The sequence below is a fragment of the Pithys albifrons genome, chromosome 1 (assembly GCF_047495875.1).
Source record: "Pithys albifrons albifrons isolate INPA30051 chromosome 1, PitAlb_v1, whole genome shotgun sequence".
Taxonomy (NCBI): domain Eukaryota; kingdom Metazoa; phylum Chordata; class Aves; order Passeriformes; family Thamnophilidae; genus Pithys; species Pithys albifrons.
This window is the reverse complement of record NC_092458.1, coordinates 89223008-89245926: the sequence shown is the minus strand read 5'-3', so window position 1 is coordinate 89245926 and position 22919 is coordinate 89223008. Positions and strand designations below refer to the sequence as shown.

Below are 22919 nucleotides of genomic sequence, written 5' to 3'. Positions count from 1 at the left end.
TACCTTGCACATTTCTATTTTGTAGCAAATAGACAAGTTTGGTGGAAAACAGCTTTTAAACTCTTTACTTTTGGTTTGCCCATAGGACAGGCCGGACTGCACTATGCATGGGGGAGGAAAAAGTTCTGTGGCAGAAGAAGACAATTTAGTTAATCTTTACAAGTTGAAAACAAATTCATGCTGCATAGGTTATCTTAATTCATATATGTTCTAATTTTTCTGCTTTTTATGGGTGACCTTACATTTTTAACAATATAAGAATCATAGAATATCCTGAGTTGGAAGAGACCTGTGAAGATCACTGAGTTCAATTCCTGACTTCACACAGGGAAACCTAAAAGTTAAGCTACTTGCTGTAATTTTGTGTCCATTTCAAGTGTATTTTTTTGATGTTTGGCTTGGTTCTAGTTGTGATTGTTTTTTTTAATCTATTAAATTGTAGATGTTGGAAAGGACCTTAAAGACGATCTCATTCCAAACCCCTGCCATGGGCAGGCACTCTTCCACTAGACCAGGTTGCTCCAAGCCCCATCCAACATGACCTTGAACACTTCCAGGGATGGAGCAGCCATAATTTCTCTGGGCAACCTGTCCCAGGGCCTCACCACCCTCACAGTCAAGAATTTCTTTCTAGTCTCTGATATAAACCTACCTGCTTTTCATTTAAGGCCATTCTCCTTTGTCCTATCGCTACATACCCTTGTAAAATGTCCCTCTCCAGCTCTCTTGTAACCTCCTTTAGGTGCTGGAAGGTGCTATCAGGTGTCCCTGAAGCCTCTCTTCTCCAGGCTGAACTCCAGCTGCAAGTGGTAACTGTCCCCACTGGCTCTCCTGTACATCATCTGTAGGCCACTAGTTAGTTAATGAGAAATTTTCTCACTACTGCACTGGGAAAAGCAATTTTTATTCTCTACTGGGAGGCTGGAGGAAATTCAGCCTGGTTAGCCCACATACCAGGAGTGTTGTGATCAAAGAGCTGTCACGTAAAACGTTGGTTGCATAAGCAACTTCTTTCCCCCTACTTATTTCTGAAAGAAAAAGACTTATACTTAATTTTTTAAAAAATAAATGATTGAGAAATTAGTTAGAAATTAACGGATAAAAATACGAAGATTTTTTTCCAAATACATATTCTAGGTAAAACATGCACCTGTCCTCAGCTGAGGTGGACTAACTCTAAGACAGACCCCATTCTCATTAGCTTAGATGAGTATCCATTCACAGAATCATAGAATCGATTGGGTTGGAAAAGACCTCCGAGATCATCAAGTCCAACCCTTGGTCCAACTCCAGTCCATTTACCAGATCATGGCACTCAGTGCCACGTCCAATCTCAGTTTAAAAACCTCCAGGGATGGGAAATCCACCACCTCTCTGGGCAGCCCATTCCAATGCCTGATTACTCTCTCTGGAAAGAATTTTTTTCTGATATACAACTTCAATTTCCCCTGGCAGAGCTTGAGCCCGTGCCCCCTTATCCTATTGCTGAGTGCCTGGGAATATCTAATTCTTTTTCTGAAGCATCTGATACTCCCTGATGGATGGTGATTCCCAAATCACTCTTTGAGGTCTGTGTGAAAATACTGCAAAAGCATATTATTAATATGTTCGTGTTATAAACAGAGAAAACAAAGCAGTAGAGAACTAATATACCCTCCTAAACTACATGAATATACTGGTCTATTGGCTATTCTAAGGAAAAGTGCTTATAAAAGCAGCTTATGGGATACATTAATTTGTCACAATGTGTGTTAGAATCATTATAGGGGAATATTAGAGGAGTGTAGGATTAGAAGGACAAGTAATGTGCATCTGTGGAGAGGAGAGAAAGCAATATTGTCAGGTACAGATGGCTCAAATGCGGTAAGATGTCATCTTTGTGCAGTGCTGTGTCCATTCCTAACAGATCCCCAGCAAAGACTATGAATAATAAAAAATACTAGAGACAATCTGTCACCTGTTGCTAGGGTCAAAGTCTGACAAGGGACGCTTTTTATGGTTCCTTTGAAGTTAAGTTGAAATATAATACTGAAAAATCCCACCTTAATATTTAAGGCTCTGAGTTGATAAATGCATGGACTCAAAAGCAGCCTGACTGAATACAGTGGTAGATATGTAGATGTATGTGTATATAGTAGTGTGTCCTTATGCAGAATTTGAATCTATTAAATTGAAAATAATTGCTTGTATTCCATTTAAAAGTCTATTATATAAGAATGCTGTGAGGTCAGACAGGCACTCAGAAGGCAGGTCCCTTATTCACCTGGTATTCAGTTATGTCTCTATGTGTGGCAGTCTAGTCTTTATTTCATCTTTTTATTTTCTTGAAGTGTCTGCTTATATTTTGTTCCTGTCCTCCATTGCATTTGTTCTGAACAGTGCACAGCATAACAGGGAGGATTGATGCTACTCTGTGTGTGTTCTTTGCAACAGCTCCTATGAGAAAATCTCTGGGTTATCCACTGGACATCTCAAAAAATTGTTCTAAATAAATTATGAATGCTCATCTCCGCTTTGTTCATGCCATTCCATCTACTGCACTCCTTAAGTGTGGAGATGTGCTTTCAGTTACACTTGTCCATCATCATTTGTGTTACAGATAAATTCCATTGTAGCTGTGGATAAAAGTTAATTGTAGAGAGTCCTAACATCCCTGGGTTATTATCGTTTGTCCCTACATGTGTTTTTAAATGGTCCCTGATTGAGGCAAAGGCAGGAAAAGTGGGATGTGGTTATGTAAACAGAGACCTGATTCTTATGGTTCCGTGGATCCAGTGTCTTGGTTTGTGTCTCTGAGCTGTGTCCTTGTGCCATTCTGGGGATTGCAATGTGCAGGATCTGCCAGATTTCAGTGCTGTTAGAGGTGAAAGCCCTGCCACAAAATATCTCCGTTTCATTTGGAATATGTCTTCCCCATATGTGAGATGAGATGCTGGTTATTATCTTCAGATTAAATTCTCGATTCGACATCAGAGGAAAAGTCTTCAGATTGCACACAGCTTGTACACAGAAAGAAGGAAGGAGAAGATTAATTAGTAATTAGTATTAAATAGTAAGCAAGGTTTAAAAAACAAGTAATGAAATCTGGTAATAGCATTTGTATACAAGAATGCCAAATTATATTGCGAAATAGATTTTCACAGGAATAAACAAATAATACAGATTATCTCTGTATAGAGTTTTAACATTCTATTTCTCTGGCTTCTTCCCCTGCCTCCCCCCACACCAAAGAAACCATACCCTTCAAGATCTTTACCTTATCACAGCAGAAAAATTTTTTAAATCCTCCAATATGGTTCATTTGAAAAAAAAATTCTGAAAGCAGCAACCAAAACATTTACTGGACAACAGTAACCACAATCAGCCATAACAGAACGGAACATAATCAGCCTGTAGCAGCAAAGTTTCAGAAAATCCAAAAATGAGGAAGTCATGCAAAATTAATTAGAATTATTGCTGTGTTGGTCTGATGTAAAGTTAATAAAACAGTTTTGTTTTGTTTTTAATTTCTCATTAAAGTTATGAAATTATTTTATTCTCTGCATCCACAGTCATAGTGAAGAGAAAAATATTTTCCTTTCAGGGCTCTCAGATAAGTTGAATGATTTTACAATTCTTGTAAATACCCATAAAACAGATCTCCATCAGACAGATGATATTCTAAACCAAATTGTTTCAAGTTCTAGAGTAATATGGTTAAATGATGCAACAGCATCAATACGAACTGCTGTTTGAATTAATTTGATTGTAATGATTCGCCATTTGGACAGAAGTCTTGCTTGAGTAGGTAGGCCAAATTGAGCTTTGGAATCAGTGATTCAGAGTTGGGGATTTAAAAATAATTTTGCATTAAAGCCAAGGCCAAATATAGTTTGGTTAACATCCATGACATTTCTCTATATGTTGATGCCCTATTTCTTCTTGCCAGTTTAAACGGTAATAGTGGGAAGTACATTATAGCATATTTACTGTATAACGGCCTCATATTGTCAATGATTCCTTCCTTTCTGTATATTTATCTGGGTTTTGCTGGGGGTTTTCTTGTTTGTTTGTTTTTAAACTCAGTAGAGGTCTTTTGGAAAGAATGGAAAAGGAAGGGGTAAGATAATTTTGCATTCAACATCCTCCTTTTTATTTAGGATCTCTCCAAAGGGCATAATATTTCCCTTGGGACGGTTGTATCCATGTGTTACCCTGTAACTTATTAACTTGCTCTGCTGTAACTCAGGGCTGTGGTAGGTGTAGGAAGGTGCTGTAATTGTCAAGCAGTTACTTGGCCACAGATACACTGATTTAAACAGATCTAGCAAGTAATATTAAAATTCAACCACTCTGCTTTGGCAGGAGGGATTGGATTAGGCAGTTTGCAGCCTTCCATCCTCACCTGAGCTGTGAACTGGGACGAATGCAGCTCTAGGATCAATGTAATTTTATTTATTTGAGAATTTTTCTGTCTAAATTATATTAATTTTGTATTTTTGATACACTATAGTGTATTTCAAGGAGAATGTTTTATGACTTTCAGAGGGCCTTATTTTCCCCCGGTGGTTTACTTAACTTGGTCATTTGTATCTATAAGAATCACACATAAATAGGAGTATCCTGCTTTGATAGTCTGCAACATGCAGCTTGCAGAACTGAAAATGCCAGTGGAATAACACATCTCTGAAGTATCTGCAGAGACTGTTGTCATGGAAGGAGGGACTTTTGAGAGGACTGCAAGATTCCTTCTTCATGTTATTTATTTATTTAAAGCTAAATATCTGGAAGATGCCTTTGGATGTACTTTCTTTTCGAGAACCAAGCAATATGAGGAACCTGAAACATTTTATGATGTGTTAGTAGCATGTTTCAAAGAAGCCATAAGGTCTGCATACAGACTTCTAAAAACAGTGGAGTGAAAACAATACAATACTAAAAATGTAGACCTGATACTAATTTTTCAAGCCTTTTTCTAGGTTTTTCAAGTACATTAAGCTGCTTCCAAAAGAAAAAAATCATATGTTCATTGTACAAAAATGTATAATATACAAGTCAGTTAATTTCAAATATTCTATAATCCCTCTTATTTTTCATGTAATTATCAGTGTATAATATTTGTGAAACTGAATTTTTAAAATTCAGGTTGTGTTTGAAGTCTACTTTATGTCCAGAACAGCTTTTTTCTCAAAATTCTTCTGTAGCTAATTAAGTTGACCTTTTATAACAAAGTAAGGTTTTTAATTTGAAAATTAAAAGACAAACTAAATTAGCCTATTGCTAAAAATATTATTCCTCTATGCCAAAAGTTGTGTATGGAAATATTATGAAGCTCTGATTGTTGCCTCTGTGTATCTTTTCTTCCGGCCCTTGCATTCCTTATTTCAGTAACATTTCTCTTTTTCCCTTATGTACCCACATTTCCCATGGGTTTTTTTTCCCTTATATTTTTCTCCACCAACACTGCTCTCCTTTTTCTTCCTCTCTCAGTGTTAGTGCTGCTGGTGAAGATAATAAGCTCATAAGAAATGCCCTGCTGAGACAAAGCAATGGTCCATATCACCCAGCAGTCAGTCTCTGACAGTGGCAACACAACGTGTCACTTAGGGAGAGTAATAAGTTAGATCATTTTCTGCAGTCCATTCCCTTTCTAATCCCCCATCATCCCCCATTACTGGATTTGAGATGTCAGAGTGTATCCTTAACCTTTCCTTTATAAATCCATTCATCAATAATATCAATGTATTTGTCTAATGCCATTTTGAACCTTCTGATACTGTCAGCCTTCAAAAGCTCCTATGGCAGCAAATTTCAGAAGTTCATTACCTGTTGTGTAAAGAACTAATTTTTTTTCTGTTTTAAACTAATCTTTCATTTCTTTTGAATACCTCTGAGGTTTTGCCAAATATGTTTAGCTTACCCACTCACTTGATTATGTAAATCTTAGTCATATCCCCCCCAACCCTCTCCTCTCCAAACAGAAGTTGCAGCACTTTTAGTCTTTCCTGCTAAGGTCTGTGTCCATCACCTTGAGCATTAGTTGTCTTCCACAGGGAAGGCAGCTCTGTATCAGCTCTGACTTGACTACTCCTTCAGATGTGGAGTCTAGAGTTGAATACAGTTCTTATGTAATGGGCTCACCCAGATTTTATATAGCAGCAAAATGATGCCCTTTGTGTTATTCTTTGTGTTATTCTCGGTGATGTCCAACATGGCTTTTTGAGTTGCTGCTGCACAATAAACCAAATACCTCAAAAGAATGCCAGCCTTGGCCAGAGAACTACTTTCCTGGGCTGTAAATGCTAGTTCCAAATCCATCGTTGTATAGGCCTGGTTAAGATTTGGGTTTTTTTCCCTTCTAGATGCCTTATCTTACAACTGTCCACACTGAAGTTCATTTATCCCAGGCACTCAGCAATAGGACAAGGGGGCACGGGCTTAAGCTCTGCCAAGGGAAATTTAAGTTGTATATCAGAAAAAAATTCTTTGCAGAGAGAGTAATCAGGCATTGGAATGGGCTGCCCAGAGAGGTGGTGGATTCACCATCCCTGGAGGTTTTTAAACTGAGATTGGACGTTGCACTGAGTGCCATGATCTGATAAAGGGACTGGAGCTGGACCAAGGGTTGGACTTGATGATCTCGGAGGTCTTTTCCAACCCAACTGATTCTATGATTCTATGATCAACTTCTTACCAACTTAGGTCAAGCTAGTGAGCTCTTTCAGGAGTTGGTCACCATCAGTACTAAATTTCACTATCCAAAGGATCTTACTATCAGCTAAGAACTTGGAGATTTCAGTGTTCATTACCCTTTATAGGTCAGAAAAACAATGAATAGAATTGTCCTAGCACTCATCCATGAAGAACTCTGCTTGTGATTTTTCTTCATGGTAAAAAGCCATAAAACTCTGTCTTCTCATATCTAACCAGTTTTCAGTCCACAAATAAACCCTTTTCTTCAGTCCCATGACACCTTTGTTTCTTTAATAGCATTGCTGGGGAATGTTAGTGGAAGGCCTTTGAAAAACTTATGTATATTCATATCTCCTTTATTTACATGCATGCTGAGAGCTTCATAGAATTAGAGAAAATAGTCAGACAGGATTTCCATTGAAGAAACTCTGCTGACTTCAACAATCTTTATCTGTGTGCTCTATTAGTCTTTATTTTACCATCTTGCCAGGGACAGCAATCAACCATCCCAGTCTACAGTTCCAGTCCCTTTTGTAAATGGATTTCTCCAAATGACTGTTTCTAGCTTTATACCAAGAAAAAGAATTATCTATGCGTACCTTTATCGAAAACAATTTTTAAAAAGTATTTTTTTAGAACAATCTCTGAACATGCTCAGAAGTCCTGGTTCCTAATATAGATTGAGAGCTAGATGGAATTCTTGGCTTGGGAAGGTTTAGCTAAGCTCTGATTTTTACAAAAGGTACACCATTGAAAAATGAAAATATAACTAATAAAAAAAATGTATCTCTCTTGTATTGTTTACTTAGGTTGGAAGCCTCCTGATATCTTGTCCTCTTTCCATTGTTCATGAGCAGGGATCAGTCTTACCCATCAGAGATGGCACACACAGAGGTCCATAAATGAGGGATGTCATGGATTTATAGCAATATAAAACAGGGCAGTTCATCTGTTAAAGGACCCATTTTCACCAATACAACCTTTGAGTACCACAGGACTAAAAATAGTACTGGAGTGGTGAAAATGCTGTAATCACTGACATTTTTTAATTTCCTATACAGCTGAATAAGAGGCTAGAGAGGTTTCAGTCAACACTTCACCCTCTGTTTTGTAAACTCACCAATTACTTCTGCAGTGAGATTTCCACGTGTGTCAGTCACAGTCTGGAAGTAGAGTCGGTATCTTGAGTCACAGGCTTAGACTACATAGTTAAATTTTAACAAATAGACATCTCAAAAATTATTAACCTAAGTAAATCACTTTCTGCTGTTCAGGTGTTAACACAAATCTGGGTATTTATAAAATATTAGTAGAAAAATTACAAATGTTAAGTTTATGCAAATTAGCAGAGACACTTTTAGCTATAAACCCTTTTAATTAACTAACACATAAATTTGATAGCTGATACTTTAAAATTTGGTTTAATTCTGTATTTTCTGGAGCTGTTTAGAGAATATTATAATCACTTTTTAAAATGGTGTATTTGCAGTCTGATATAAACTACCACAGAACTGAAATTAAGAAAAACTCTTGTACTGAAAAATTGCATGATGCACCATGTGAACAATTATACTGGATATTGCATATTAGTACTAGTGCAATTTTATATTTTTTTCAGCTAATGAAATATATCATGGTATCATAGACAGGAAAACATTGTTATGTTCTGTATAGGATATTAAAATGTTCATTAGTAGATTACTAGCAAGCCCAAATAATCAATTTCCTATATTAATTTAGGTAATTTGGTTCTGTAAAACTACTTTAATGACAAGTACATGCAACTCACTTCTTAAAATGATTTAAAAGAGGATTTAAAAGAGAAAAACAAAGCTGAACAAAGATTTGTGCTGGAAGTGTGTCTGCATTTGGAATTGTTCTGTTTCAAATAAATTATTGTGTGTGTTGCACATAAACTGTATGTCCTGGGGAGCACAGAGTGCCTCTAGAGACAGCCAAAAAAGGAGGCATAAGAGGAGAATGGATAATGTGGAGAAAAGCAAACGTGGCTCCATCTGCCGTCTGGTTTTTTTCCTCTCCCTCTTTCTTTTTTTTTCTTGATGCCTTCTTTTTTGGGGCATGCTTAGGTCCTGTATTCCTTTGAACACAGACTTATTTTTTTAGCATACTTTTTTTTTTACTTTCACCTGCTATTGAGATAGGTTAATTTTGGGGAAAAAAATCCACTTTGTTCTGCCTTTCTGAGCACCACTGATAGTTTTGTTCTATGTTGTTCATACAAGACACTACTCAGATTAAGTAGGAACATACTTTGGGGTTTTTGTCACCCTAAAATCAAGTTAATTTTATGGCCTTCTCTTCTTCTTCGTCTCTATTAGTAAATGCTGTAAGGAAGCCCAGGCCCAGTTCTAGAATTGTTATTCATTGGCTATATCAATGGATAATTGAAAAGTCTACTTCAGGTGCTGGATCTTCATGTCAGTTTTTCTCACAGTCCTTGGAAATAGAAGGGTTGTTGGACCAAAGCTGAGGAAAATAATCTGGGAGTCTGGAGTGGTAGAGCTTTTCTCCATTCTTCTGTTGAATAGGATTGATCTTCAGAATCATTTCTGAGGCTTCTCTAATTTGTGCCAAAACCTCAATCACAGAGACATCTTCTTCTGCCTCAACTGTGTACTGTATAGCTTGGCTCTACTTCTAAAATGGTTTTGTCCTTTTAGAGTCCTAATAAATATAAATATTTTACAAGAAAATTGTGATTTACTTGAACATTAAATAGATTTAAAAAATATATATATATATGATACAAATAGCAGAATTATGCATTCACTAAAACTTCCCAGTTGGAATTAGTCTGAATATTCAAATTTGGAATATGGCTGCAAAATAGAAATAACACTTTTGAGTCGATCCCAGAGTTTAAAATGTTCTACTGAGCTATGATCCTGAGGAAATGTATGTCACTGTGTTTCTAAAACATAATTCCAGCTGAAATACAGGATCCAATTAAACTTTCCATATGAGAAGTCTGACTGTAGATTGCAGAAATACTGAAAATACAGTGCAGATGCTAAATACATGGGCAAGAATGCACATTAGTCTTTGAAAATACTGATCTTTGCATTTTTAGATCTTAAAAATAGTACTGAAAGCTCCAGTCATAGCGAAAGATTAGGGAAACTTACTGTGACTAGAATTGATAGAAATTCAAATGTTATTATTGGCAGGAATTCTAAAAATTAATAATTAACAAGAGATAATTGGTGAAATATACAGGATTTTTTAGATAAGGAAGAACATTTATTCATCAGAATACAGAATCTACAAATACAATAGCAAATAGTGCAGTTGGGCCAAATACTCAACATTCTAGAAAATGGTACAATTCTGATTCCTGATGGCTTTGCAACATGATAGTAAAACCACTTTTATGGTGTGTAAGTCCAGTTGCAGTTTAGATGTCAGAATAAAATATTTGACTGGTCCTAACAGTTAAGAAGATGGGAAGGTTAAAAAAACCCCTCAAACAAACCACAAAGCAAACCAAACCAGTAACAGAGTTGTAGAGATCTTTGATAAATGCCGACATTGACATAAAAAATGAGTTACTTTTCTACAGCTTACTGAAGTATCATGTGCTTCTGGATCTTTGCAGTCTAGAAACTAATAATTAGACATTCTTTAATCAAGCTCTCTTATCAGCAATAATTAAGATATGAGACAAGTAAGGTCTCTTTTAAGGAAGTGGTTATTTGCTGAAAAACATACATTTGGTTGTTCCCAAACTGCTTGTGAATATCTGTTCAAGTGTTTCCAGCTGTAGTAGAAGAGTTGGAGTGATACAGCTGGGAAATCATCAGCTGCCTTTGACTCAACAGGTCTGCAATTAAGGAGTCCCTTTTGTTGAAGCTGTTCCATAGGGAACTGCTGAATGCTTCAACAGACACAGTTCTTGAATGAGATAATTTCAAGTAAGAAGAAAATATCTCAAAAAGTTAAATTTCATTCAGTTCAAAGCACTTCCTCTCCAATCCCAAACACATACTAAAAAAAGAGTCAGTCCTAGAGTTCAAGGTTTTATTATGTTAAGTAATATAGAACATTATTATTATTATACTAAAAAACCCATTTTTTACCCATTTTTATGTAAGCAGTCACACAAACAAAATTAATTACAGTTCACTTTTATGTGTGTTTCTATAGTCCAGTCTAGTTATTTTCGATTTTATTCCTACATTAGTGTTCTCCCTCATCAGATTCTTCCTCATAAGAATCAGGCAAGTCATATTGGTCATAGCCTCCAGGTTAAGATAACTTAAAATACTGAGACAGTTTGCAAGGATGTGTTGCATCATGCTCAGTTCATTTATTCCCCAAAGTATCTCTGCTAAAATTAGAATTAAAAGCATAGTATTATAAATAAAGATTAAGAAAGGGTGAGTGGTTCAGTTGGTCTTTTTGAGAATATCTTCTCTGTCATCTTTGTTTTTCACATTTATATTAAGGATTTTTACCTCATGGACTCAATTCAGTTTATTGGTTTATTGGATCTCTTCCCCTGGACATGTTCCATTTCTTTCTGCTGGAGCTGTTCTGTTGAGGCTGAGGTTATTTCTGACAGTGTTTTGAAAGCATATTATATGTCTTTTTTTTTTCAATTTTCAGTTCAGCTGCCTTGCGTATTGAGGTTCTCTTTCAGCATACCACATAAGCAAAATATACCACTTGTGTAATGATGTATACTTTGCAATCTGCTTTGTTGTAACAAACCCATTTGAAATACTGCTGAGTAAAAAGCATAACTAGAATTTCATACGAGCAAAATTCAGGTCTCAATTCAAAACACGGTATCTTGTTCAGTGTTTTGCAAGTATCTTGAAGTGTATTGCAAATACTGCAGCATATAGAAAAATGGAGGTTCTCTTCCTGTAGATATAACATGAACCATCCATGTTGTTGTCTGTGGTTGCAGCTCAGTCACTTTGCTCTCTGCTCTGTTTCAGACGGTTCGCCATGGCTTCCCTTACCTCCCCACTGCCTTAGCTTTTGACCCAGTTCAGAAAATTCTGGCAATTGGAACAAGAACAGGAGCCATACGAATGTATCCTTTCTCATTCAGCATTTACACCATTTCTATGTATTTGTAACACAGGGATGTGAATTACCTTCTACCAGCACTCAGGTAAGGTTACTCTTTATGCTGTTATGTTCTCCTCCATTTTGCTTTACTAAATGGACTGGAAAAGGATGTGCTGTTGAGGAATTAACCAGGTCCTTAAGGTGTCCAAAGAAAAAAAATTGGTTGAGTTTTTAGCCTATGAGTTTGGCATATATTGGGTTAATATAAAACAGAATTGATTTTTTTCAGCATGAAAAATAAAGGTAGACAACAAAGTGGTAACGAGCAAGTTGTGAATGTTGTGTTAGCAATAAATAAATTCATTGCTGCAATGCAGTTAGCCAGCTGGAGACATCTTCACTGTAGATATTTATGTATGAAATTATTTAGACTCTTTCAAGTGAATGGTGGGAAAGAAGTGATTTAGAGCAGAATTCATCTCTTCCTGGAGGGGAAGGTGAAACACTGTAAAAGTGCTTATTTGTTTTTGTTAATGGTAAAGGTACTTCAGTGCCAGCAATTTTTGTGGGATTTTATACAGTAGGAATTTTAAATTAAAAGTCTACATGGAATAAATTTAAAATAAAACTAATGAAATTTTGAAGACTTGGATTTTATGAAAAATCTGAGACTATTTAAATGCAATGTATTTCAAAATGTTTCTCTACATAATTTTCTTAGTTTGACAAGGTTCCAATGCATTCCAATTTCCTGAAAATACATATAAACTAGGGGGAAAAAAGAGAAAGAATATTGCAGGAAGGTTTAAAAGTTACAGGATACAGAATTATTAAGCCAATATTTTTTACAAACTTTTTGTAGCCAATGAATTATGTGTTTAAAGTAGGGGACAATGCTGTATAAATACCAATCTGATATTTCCTGGTTCTTTTACTATCCCTGTTCCCGAGGTAACTATAAAGATAATGACCTCAAAGGCAGGTTACAAAGTAAAGAAAAATCTCCCCCTGGAAAACCAGCCTGTACTTCATGTAACATGATGAAAACTCGTTTCCTCTGTGTTTGGGTAGTCTTGGTCTGGACAGTAGCATTTTCATAAGTCTCATTTTGTATCTGATCCAGAACTTCTCACAAGGCTCAACTAAACCTCTAGTTATGTGACAAACTTTGCTTTGATACTTCTAATTTTTACCTGTAAGAAGTAGATTGAATATATTCTGTTCAAGTACAAAGAAGAAAATCCCTTTGAATTTGTGCACTTCTGGCAAAGTGAAAGTCTAGTACTGATGTTTTCTTCTTCCGTATAGAGGTATGCAAGGTTAGAAGGCTGGAGTTTTGTTTCTGGAAACTTCAGTGGTATGTTCTGTGAGTGAGGGTATTGGGTAAGGAGAAGATCTTGCAGAAGATTGACTCCTGAGCTCAGCTCTTCTTTCCATCTCAGCAATCTGCCTCTTTTAGGAGCAGTGCTGTCACTGGCTAGGCATCCTGTGTCTTTATAAATTCCTCCTTTCAGAAAAATGCAGCTACAGAGCCAGAATTAATACCACCTTCATGTAAAATGAACTTAAACACACATGTCTTCTGCCACAAGAATGGAACATGAAGTGGGCACATGCTATATGCCTAAGCTTATGTAAAATTCCACATGTATCTTCTGTAAAGGTGGATTATTAAGAGTTAGAGGAAGAATGGAAAAGAATGTTTTTCGAAGCATCCTTCCTTGTAACCCCTTTTCTCCAGTGTTGCTGACAAACTCCTACCTCATTCATGGAAAAATTTCTGCCAGTTCTAGTATCTGAATCAAAAAACAGCATTCAGATTACCAGGGAATTTGATATTTTCTAAAGATATGTCATAACAGAAATGCTTCCCAGCTTAGTCACACAGAGCCTGGTTTGCTTAATTGAGCTCTGAGTTAATGGAAACTGTGCTTTGAAACCAGAGGGTGCCATAGGAAGAATGACTTATTAATTTTAACTAAGGCTTCTCCACTTGGCTCTCAAAGTTTCACAGAACCTATTACATAAAAAGCCTAGTTGTGGACTAATAACTTTGCAGAGAAACAGGGCCTAGGACCACACAGAACACCACTTGTTTCAGCCAGTCTTGCTGCAACTATTTATAATTTTTGAAATGAGGCAATAAAATCCAAGTCAAGATATAACAGGTTTAGTATTACATCTGAAAGTACAATTCATAATGGATTTTTTTAAAGGCAACTGGAAAAAAGTGTAGATTTTAATGGCTCTAAGTCTTCCAGGTGATCCTGTAAAAGGACTCTTTAATAGAACAGCACAATTTCATTCTGCAATGAATATATTAGGCAACAAAAAGATAATTCATTCCATACATATGTTGTGTTTGTCTGGTGCTTCTAAACAGGACTGTGAATAGAGTGAAAGGACAGACTATCTGGCCACCATTAGAGAAATTCACCCAATTATTTATTTGTTTACTTATTGGTAGGACCAAAAGGTCCTAGTTTGGATCAGACTCTGTTGTGGAGGACATCCCAAAGACATAGGAAGACTGAATTTATGTTTAGTATTCATGCAATGATGTAGAACAAGTTTTCCTGTGACTAATGTAAGTCACATCCCGGTACTGGTGCTTCCTTTTTTTTCTCAAAGTTTCACAAAGCATTAATATTTCAATGGATCACAAGCTAAGAGGTCTCAAAATATAAGCTGTTTAAAAAAAAAAGAATGGTGTACTCCTGTGTTGTGCATTAATGTTCAACATCCCGCCTTCAGGTGATCATTTCAAGTGATCCAGCAGCAGCACTGAGATTGACTATGCTAAATTGGCCTGAAAGAGAGTGTGTTATTCATAAGTTGCCATTAGAATACAGAGATAAATGAAAGTTCATTTTGGTACGACAGTCAATTTGTCTTTTCCTAGATTTCTTTTCAGGGTGCTTAGATGCAGCTGCTCTAGCTTCTGTAGCCCTGGGAATTGCTGTTTCTATGCTCTACTGATCCTAACAGTCTCTGTGGGATTCTCAAGGAACTTCAAACCACAGGGAAGGGTTTAGGAACAGTGGTGGCTGTTGAATACTGGATCCTCACAGGGATAGCTGTGCTCCAGCCCACAGAATGACAGTGCATGCTGAATCCTCAGTAAAGGAGTTACCAACACAAGCTAACAAAATCTGCAAACTAAGGGCCAAACCTCACTCCTGAAATAGTTGCTATGATATCTGGTCACTCTTTTCTTTGTCTTAAACAGACCATCTGTTTTCCCTCTGAGGTCTTTTTTCCTGTTTGAAGCCTTTTCCCGGCTCCCGTACCTTTGATCATCACTCAGGTCATTGCTTGATACCAGTCCACCTGGAATATCCTTGCTTCAGGAAAACTCATTCAGTTGAAGAGGGGCTGTGAAACTAAATTCCTTTGCTCACTGTCTCCATGTCCTTCTTCCCTAGTCCCAGTCTGGAGAGCCTTCTGATGCCACACACAGTAAAACAAAACATGTAGTCACTGGTTGCTGCCAGTGAAGATTCCGTATCACCCTACAGGCAAGTGAGAAATTAAGATAGTTGGTCAGGCTTAAGTCTCTTTTCCATTTCAGAGGAAAAAAAGAAGTCTGAGGGTTTGTCACAGTCTCAGTCTGAATAAATAATTTAAAATCAGTGCTACTAACAATGGTTATTCCAGCAAAAGTTCCAAAGAAGTGGCATGTTGCACTCAGATTTCAGGATGCATAATTCTATATTGTCATTTATTCAGCTGACAAATGCTTGTTAAAGCTCGTTATAGGCACTTTCTGGAATCACCAAATCCTTTCATTTGGAACTCTTCCATTGCATCAAGATGTACTTAGCCTGTACAGCAACTTACTTGAAATATATAGAATACATCTACATATTTTGATATTGAGCTGCTGATTATTGAGTGGTCAACTGCAGCAAGAAATTCTGAATTAGACTCTTCAACAGCTATTACCATCTTTGCTTGTTATGAAGTGAGAGAAAGTTTGCCTTAAATCCAATGCAAAGCAAACAGATTACTCAGTCCAGAATGGCCTGCAAAGCACTGAAAGTTTATTCACCGTCAACCAGACTTAAATTAGTAGTATATTTTTATACATGTTACAGTGTTGTCTATTGTCATTAGCACATATTCTTGAGACTAATGGGCTCCATATTGTCATGGATGTGCATTATGGGACATGCAATTCTCCATTTTCACTGTTTGTTGCTTGAGCAAAAATGTAAGCTATCCACAACACATGCAAGGATTTTCCAGGAGGCATAACAGCTTGCTGTATTCCAGTGTTGTCAGATAATACAGTGGCCCTTTTAAACCTAAGCAAACAAAATTATTCTGACTCACTAACTCATGGAAGTGGAAGCGTTGCTGTGTCCCCACCTTTCTCTGAGCTGCACAGTCCTGACACTTCCTTTGCTCTGATTCTGGTGCTCATCAGGTATTTCTGTGAGCAATCCAATGCACTAACCTAGTGAAATACTAGTAATTTTTTGCTGTGTTACTTTTTTTGGCCACATTAGTGAACTGAATTATCTGGTGTTTACCTCTGTTGTTAGTCAGAATTATGTAAAGAAACTGCAAGGAGTGCATAGTTGGGACTGGACAGAGGAAAATGGGGGAGAAGCGAAATTTTGGCACTAAGAATCAGGTTATTAAATTGACTTGTCTTACTCTGTGAAATTGCATCTGAGAAATGCAGCTATGGCAGATTGCAGCTGTCTGTGAAATTTGCTACAAAATGTAGAAATGTTCTTTCAGTTTTGAGTGGTATGTAAGAGAGCATCTCTGTTGCTTACGCTGAAAAAGTCTTCACATAAAGCCATTTGCAAATCACAAAAATTCCGCTCAAGAGAGATTCTGTTTTAGGATCATATTTGGAATTATTTTTTCTGTCCCGTTTTATATGTTTCTTCCAATGCTTTAATAGCAAGAGCGCTTTTTGAATATCAAATGAGGAACAGCAATGCTTCTTTTAATAGGTACATTTTGTGAAAAACTAAATATAGCTTCAAGAAGGCCAATGGCGCCTGCCTTGTATCAGCAAGGTGTGGCCAGCAGGACCAGGACAGTGATTGCCCATCTGTACTTGGCACTGATGAGGCTGCACCTCAAATCCTGTGTCCAGTTTTGGGCCTCTCACTACAAGAAAGACATTGAGGTGCTGGAGCATGTCCAGAGAAGGGTGACAGAGTTGGTGAAGGGTCTGGAGCACAAGTCCTGTAAGGAGCAGCTGAGAGAGCTGGGGGTGTTTATCGTGGGGAAAGGGAGTCTCAGGGGGGAACTTACTGCTCTCTACAGCTACCTGAAAGGACAAGAAGAAATGGGCTCGGGTTGTGGCAGGGGAGTTTTAGATTGAATCTTAACTGGAAAAATTGTTTCACTGAAAGGGTTGTCAAACCCTGGAACAGGCTGTCCAGGGAACTGGTTGAGTCACCATCCCTGGAAGTCATGTAGAGGTGGCGCTTAGGGACATGGTTTAGTGGTGGACTTGTTAGTGCTGAGTTAATGGTTGGACTTCATGGTCTTGGAGGTCTTTTACAACTTAAATGATTTTATGAAATTATCTTGGTTCTTTCTATGAAACAGCCAGTAATCATATCTTTGATTCCAGAGCTAATGTGCCAAGGAAAGGGGAGGGGAAATCTAACCCCAAGATAGCTCTTTTGAACAGCATGGCTCCTCAGCAGATGATGTACATAGAGAGGATGTGTTCCTGGGAGGCAGAAATGAGGCTGTTCATGCACTCTAGAAAAAAATCCATCGAAGAAAATAAGTAGCACTAATTAAATCATTGCTTGCAGAGTTCTGAGTGGGTATAGAATTTTACAGTAGTTAAAGGAAATGTAAAAGAATGTTAGACATCAGGCTGGATGTACTTTAAAAGAAAAGAGGAGAATATAACTTGAGGTTTCAGTCTGAGAAGGATAGCATAATATCTAAATATAAAGTGTGACAGATTTACTCTCCCTGGAACTGCAGACTCTTAATCTAAACAAGGTTTCTTAGATCTTTATCCTTAAAATAAGCCAAATGTGCTCTATGCTGTTTACTCTATGTGATTTATTGGGCAGATGGAATGGGGGAAGCACAGACAAGATCATAAAATCAAAGTTCTGTTGTTTCACTTGGAGGAATCATTGATACATTTCATCTTTTATTTCAAGTGCAATATATCGGAGATTTTTCCAGAGAACTTGATAGTGATTCAGGAGCACAAACTTCACTGAGTCAGTACTCCTAACATAAGTTTTGTAAAAATTCCTCTGGAAATCAACACATACAGATATGTTTATTTGTGTGTATAGATACGTGAATAGGTTATTACAGAAATTAATTTATTGTCAATCCACCAGAAAAAATATTATTGTAAAAAAAATCAAATTTATGTGTATCATTGAACAAAACAAGGGCTTGGGGAATTTTTCTATGCTGAGACTGCTATGCACCTGGTTATGCTCATTCATGTATGCATAAATATTGGTTTTTGCATACATGCATCAATGTGGGTCCTTTGGTTTCTGAAGACTTCCATGCTTTTTGAGTAAAGAGGTTGAATATGTGGCAGTTAAATGTCCTGGGCTTCTCTCAATTTCAATCGGTGCTTATCCAGGAGATAAAAGTGGAATCTGACATCTGCAAACAAATCTACTAAGAAAATACAGATTTTCATATTATTGGAGAGGCACATAAAATTGGCATGCAGGTGGATGAATCTGGCAGGATTTTAATTGGAGCTGATGACTGCATTCATGAACACTATCTGAAAAAAACCCCCATGGTTTCTGGATGTTTGTTACAAGACTTTTTTTGAGTATAATAAAACCCCCAACTTACTCTGATATTGAAATGGTGACTAGAGTTGATAGCCATTTCAAAGAAGTGTTGTGTCTTAATTAGATCTTGTGTGAGCTTTAGAGCTTTCCCTACCTTTTTTGTTCAAAACTTTGTCACCCACAGAAGTGTTGATGTGCAAAGTAATGCACATCAATTTGCCCTCCTTTCCCATCTGCTAATTATCCTTTTTAGACAAATAACCATGACCTAAATTTGGCAAACGTCCTTAAAACACAGAAATTTGTAGTCATATTACACACTTATTTATTTTGACTCTTCTTCTGTTGCTTTTATCTGGCAAATACTCTTGATAGTAGAGGGAATTGATATTTCTCCAAATAACTTAGAAAAACTAATGTCTAGCAAAAAGACAAATCCAAAGTGCGTAGACACATGCCTACACTGGGAGACTTTTAGTGTTGTGAGAAGACACCTATGTTTGTCTTGCTACAGGACCTCACTCCAGTTAAATTCTTGATGACTTATTGAAGTTAGATCCCTTTTTTGCACTTCCATTGTTTATGGAGGGAGCCCATGGACAAAAGGGGACTGTGGAGAGTTGAATATCCGTCAAGAGGTGGAAAGGCTACAATGACTTTGAGTAATTGTCTCTGCATTGGGAATACCAATGTAGAAGAACTTTGGACATTTCTGGAACCAAAGAGATCCACCTATGAGGATCTTTGCAGCAAGGAACATGGACCACATGATGGTGGTTCAGTAGGAGATGGAACAGACACAGTAACACACTGTTTCAATCAAAAGCTTATGTATATGTGGAGAACAAAAGCACAGTTTTTCCTGAGGTCTGAGGAATGGGGAGATGGACAAAACAGAAACTATGATCTCATTCTGGAGAGGGGGAGGGAAAGGTTTCCTTGAAGAAGTTCTTTTCCCTCATCCACAGTCAGCTCACTCCCTCTGACCTAGTTTCACTCCACTTCTTACAGTTCTCAGATTTCTATTCCACAGGTCTGACCTGTCTCTTTTTAGTGGCATCAAACAAGCAATATTCTTTGAGTCTCCATCTTTCACCTGACCTATGCAAGGCAGTCTCTGAATAACATTTTTCTAAGGAAACTGTTCAACTCAAGAATTGAGGTGTTTCCCAAGTGCTTCAGATACATGAGTACAAAAGGAAGAATCAAAAAAGAGCATTGCAGGGGAAATCAAGTTTGACCAAAAGAAGTTGTGGATCAAGAGCTATCAGAAAGTTAACAGCTGAAGCAGACAAGTGTTAGAGTGCATCAAAGAATGAACATGGGGCATCAATCTCCTCATCCAGACAAAGCACAGGGAGGGGAAACAACCCAGAAAATTTGTAAGTCTGTTCCTTTTTAGTGTTGTTATGAAAGAGATCAATGGTAGCTAGAAATGTGTATGTAGAAGTCATCACCACTGAAACATATTCTGCCAACCAACTCAATTCCCTTCTGGACACAGAGTAAGTTCATAGCTCTTCTCACTTATGTACATGAGCACCATCCTCAGTGCCTGGATCATTTGGAGATGGTGAAGGGTAGTGCTTCAAATAACCCTGGTCCTTAGTATTCCTATAGGAATGGAAAGGCTGCCCAGGGTCCTTTCAGAGGTTTCACAGGGAACAGCAGTCACCAATGGTATGGAGAGAGCTGGAAACATTAATCCCCAGTCTCTTACATAACCCCTTGCACTCAGGTAAGCATTTTTCATTCCTTATTTCCCATCACCATGTAGATGTCCAGCCACTTCCTGGAAAGCAGGGTCTCAGCACGTGGAACACTTAGTCACTTGGGAAGATAAATGCTGTACTCACAGACATCCTGACTTTCTCCTCCTCTCCCCAAGCATAATATCTCTTTGATCACACCGGGTCAACTGTCTCGGCTGTGTCTCCTCCCAGTCTTGTGCAGCTCAGCCTACTCACTGCAGGGCAGCATGGGCAAAATAGAAAAACTGCTCAAGCACTGCTCCACCACAGCAAAAACACTGCTGTGTTATCTACACTGATTTAGTCTCATGTCCAAAACACATCACCCTTCAGACTTCCATGAAGAAAATCATAGGTCGTTGGCTTATATTCATGTCTCATAGCACAGGCTTTAAGATGTTATTCAGCCTTCTACCTTGAAAAAAGTCTAAACAACTAATGGAATTTTAGACATTGATATGGGATAGGGGTTAGAATACACAAACATTGAAATTAAGTGCTGGAAATACTAAGACACTAAAATCTGCATTTTACTACAGTTATAAATACTTCTAAAAATCTATAAAAATTAAAGAATCAAAAATCAAAAAAACCCTGAGGCATCATCTCCATCCCAGCCAGGCTTAGTATGCTTTTCAAAAATTCTGCAGTACTGTTTGTTTGAACAGTTGTGGTTTTCCAACAAGGATGACTGGAAATCTAGTGGTCTTAACATGCTTTAATTTTAAGACCAATAACTTGAGCAGAAAAAGGATGTCACAGTTTTCTCTCTAATTATTGACAACTGTGCTTTCCAGTAAACATTATTGGGATTTTTTTTTATTTTACTAAATAAATATTAGCATGTCTCTGGGTATATTACCCTGTTGATATTCAACATTAGCTCTAAAAATTCCCACAGGTAATATAAGAAAGACATATTGGAACTTGAGTCTTTTGTACTATAGTTGGTTTCTGGTTATGGGGGTTTTTGGAATTGCTTCAAGAAGGCTAAAGCAAATACTCTAGATTTTATGCAGATACAGCAGGTGCATTTTAAATGCCAAGACTAAAGAGTAGTTTGAGTTTCTGTTTTGTTATTTGGTTATATTTTCTACAGTGCAAAATTGGTAAGTCTGTGACATATTGACATACTTTGCTTCAGTAAATAAGGATTGCCTGAATTATGTGGTCTCATCTGAGACACACCAATTTCAAAGGCATCATGCTTTTATTATGAGATGAATCAATGTGCTGTGTGGTAGAAAAATACTAACATTTCAGTAAATCCACGTAGTAGGCATACACATAAATAACTTTAGTCAATTATATGTTCTCTTGGAGGCCTATGACTAGCATTTACCAACCCAGTCTTTTAAAATATTTGCCTTTAATTTTTTTTCTTTATTATTTGCACCATGTAAGTCCACAAGTTCAAATAATTTCATTTTTTTCAGATGTGGATAGATGTTTGCCCCAGTTCCCATTAGATTATAACATCAGGACTTGCTTTTTCACAGCAGTTTTATTAATCTCAATTTGTAGATTTTGGGAAATTTCCCTTTAAGTTCAAGACTTAGAGCTAAGGAGAGACTGATATAATACATCAATTCTTTATTTGTTGAAGAACTGGATTTAAAATACATGATTTGGTTAGGGGAAGTGTCTTGTATTCCTTCTACAGACATCATACACTCTAATCAGAAGATTATTTACGTGGTTTTAATACCAATTCATTTTATCTAACTAGCAAAACTCATGAGAGGGACATAATTTTCAAACCCAGGAACAGAGTATTTTATACAAAAATTAAGTTAAAATTTAACTTTGAATTTGGCCATTTTTAAACCAAAAATGAACTACTAGAACGGAAAGTGTTTAGATATCATTCATTAATCCAAACAAGAAAAGTAATGTTTATTTCCTTGCTGATGAAGCTCCTGAAAAATAAGAGTGACTTAAGGGTAGTCCAGAATAAAGATTCTTTACCTATGTCTTATTCCACTGTGGAGAGTAACCTACACACCAGTACATAAATAGGGCATAAGTAGCACTTCCTTTCTTTCCTAGTTTCTGAGAGTTATCAAACTGATATGGATTGAGCCACTAAAGATCTAATTTAATAGAGTGTGTGCCAACGTTTCCCCCCAGTATTTTCAAGCCAAAATTATTTTTAATATTCACAATTCTTCCACATTTTCAATCTGTCCTTTTCTTCCATGTCCTCCACAAGGTTTGAGCAATTTCCCATGTTTTTTATTGATTAAGACTGCAGAATATTTTCTTTGCATTATGCTACTGTTTGTGCTGGTTTAAAGGTGAACCAGCAGGGGAAATGAACTCACCACAAGAGAGATTATAAGTCAGAGCTAAAATTTAATAATAATATTACACTAAAAACACTGACACGAAAGGGAAATTGCTTTCAACTCACAAAACCCCAGCAGTACAACCCAGTGTCCTGGGGCACAAACCCAAGGGGGTTTGTTTACCCTTGTGCTAAGACCCCTGTGGCTCCCCCCAGTCCAGAGCAAAAGGAAATGAAAAACCTGTTGGTGTAGGCGAGGGCTGTGGTCTGGGCAAGAGCGGTGATCTCCTGTTGAGGTCCTGCTGCTCCTCTGGATCCGACGAGAAGTTCCCGAGGTCTTCTTACCCACCACTTATATACCCTCAGGGAGCACCCAGTCCCTCCCCCTGGGTGGGGACTCACACA

At 37.3% G+C, this 22919-nt stretch overlaps 1 protein-coding gene across 5 annotated transcripts in view; it reads left to right on the top strand.

Moving 5' to 3' along the window:
• STXBP5L (syntaxin binding protein 5L) overlaps window positions 1-22919 on the top strand; it is a 207439-nt gene that overhangs the window by 7166 nt on the left and 177354 nt on the right. For all 5 annotated transcript variants that reach the window (XM_071559888.1, XM_071559870.1, XM_071559861.1 and 2 more), the window contains exon 2: window positions 11637-11734. In XM_071559888.1, coding sequence (XP_071415989.1) covers window positions 11637-11734 — 98 coding nt within the window. The remainder of the gene's footprint in view (window positions 1-11636; window positions 11735-22919) is intronic.